The 1,201-nt window shown below is 57.4% G+C and overlaps 1 protein-coding gene across 1 annotated transcript; it reads left to right on the forward strand.

Moving 5' to 3' along the window:
• Positions 1–44: 44 nt before the first annotated feature.
• ACA1_089650 (NACHT domain containing protein) lies at positions 45–1,140 on the forward strand (the record flags this gene model as incomplete). The annotated part of the gene is made up of 6 exons (XM_004338652.1): positions 45–53; positions 104–233; positions 313–413; positions 509–577; positions 721–1,056; positions 1,117–1,140. 6 exons carry the CDS (start codon positions 45–47, stop codon positions 1,138–1,140), a joined length of 669 nt encoding a protein of 222 aa, XP_004338700.1.
• Between the last annotated feature and the right edge of the window lie 61 nt (positions 1,141–1,201).

Here is a 1,201-nt window from a genome sequence, read left to right on the forward strand (position 1 = left end):
CCGACAGTCGATGACGCGAAGGTAAGCTCCAATTGTGTGCGGTCATGTGCGATGTGTGTGTGTCGGTTGCGTGTGCTTACCAACCGACTATTGGATTGCAGAGGGTGGAGAGAAGGAAGACGATGAGGCGGTGGAGAAGGAGGAGGGAGTGGCCGAGGACTACACAGCGCTGAAGCAGGGATTCCTAAAGCTGCTTGAGAAGGCCGCGGCCGCCGTCGCTGGCTCACATAAGAGTACGCCTGCCCCCACTCGCTGGCTGGCTCGCTCTGTGGTCCTCTCGTTCATTTGAGCTCACACTCCCTCTCGTCACAGCTGCCCAGCGCCGGTTGGTTTTGATCATCGATGCGCTCAACCAGCTGGATGAGAGCTACAACGCCCACTCGCTCGATTGGCTTCCCCGTGAGTTGCCCAAGGTTGGTGTCACCCCCACGGGGCCACTTTTTCTTTTCTTTTCACCTGCCCCCGTTTGGCGGTGGTGCTCACCACCTCGGTTCTATGCGCGGTCTAGGGGCTACGAGTGGTGGTGAGCACATTGCGCGGGAGCTGCCTGGACTCGATTAACAGAAGGCCGAACGTGGTATGTGCCACACATCCCTTCACACACACACACACACACACACACACACACACACACACACACACACACACACACACACACACACACACACGCCACACCTGAGAGGCCTGTTCTGATCCATTCGTCTTTGTGTGCTTGAACAGCAAATCACTGTGGGACCGCTGGATCTCGATGAGAGGAAGGAGATCGTGCGTAAGACGCTGTGGGAGTACCGAAAGAAGCTCGATGATAGGCAGATGAAGCGGCTGCTCAGCAAGAAGGACGCCTATAAGCCCCTCTACCTCATCGTCGCATGCGAGGAGCTGCGCGTGTTCGGAGTGTACGAGCTGGTCAGCGAACGCATCGACTCCATGGCCGACACCGTGCCGGCGCTATTTGAGGAGGTGCTGATGCGACTAGAAAAGGACCACGGGTGGGACCTGGTGCGAAACGCGCTCGCGCTGTTGCAGTGCTCTCGCGGCGGCCTGCTCGAATCCGAGGTGCGCACGACACACAACATGCAACATACACATATGTATGACATATGTGCTGACGTGGAGTGTATTGATTGGGGCAGATGGTGACGTTGCTGTCGAGCCCCATCCAGCCGGATAACATCGATAGGGCCGAGACTACCTTCATCGA

Source organism: Acanthamoeba castellanii (genome assembly GCF_000313135.1).
Source record: "Acanthamoeba castellanii str. Neff unplaced genomic scaffold scf7180000084639, whole genome shotgun sequence".
In the NCBI taxonomy this organism is placed as follows: domain Eukaryota; phylum Discosea; order Longamoebia; family Acanthamoebidae; genus Acanthamoeba; species Acanthamoeba castellanii.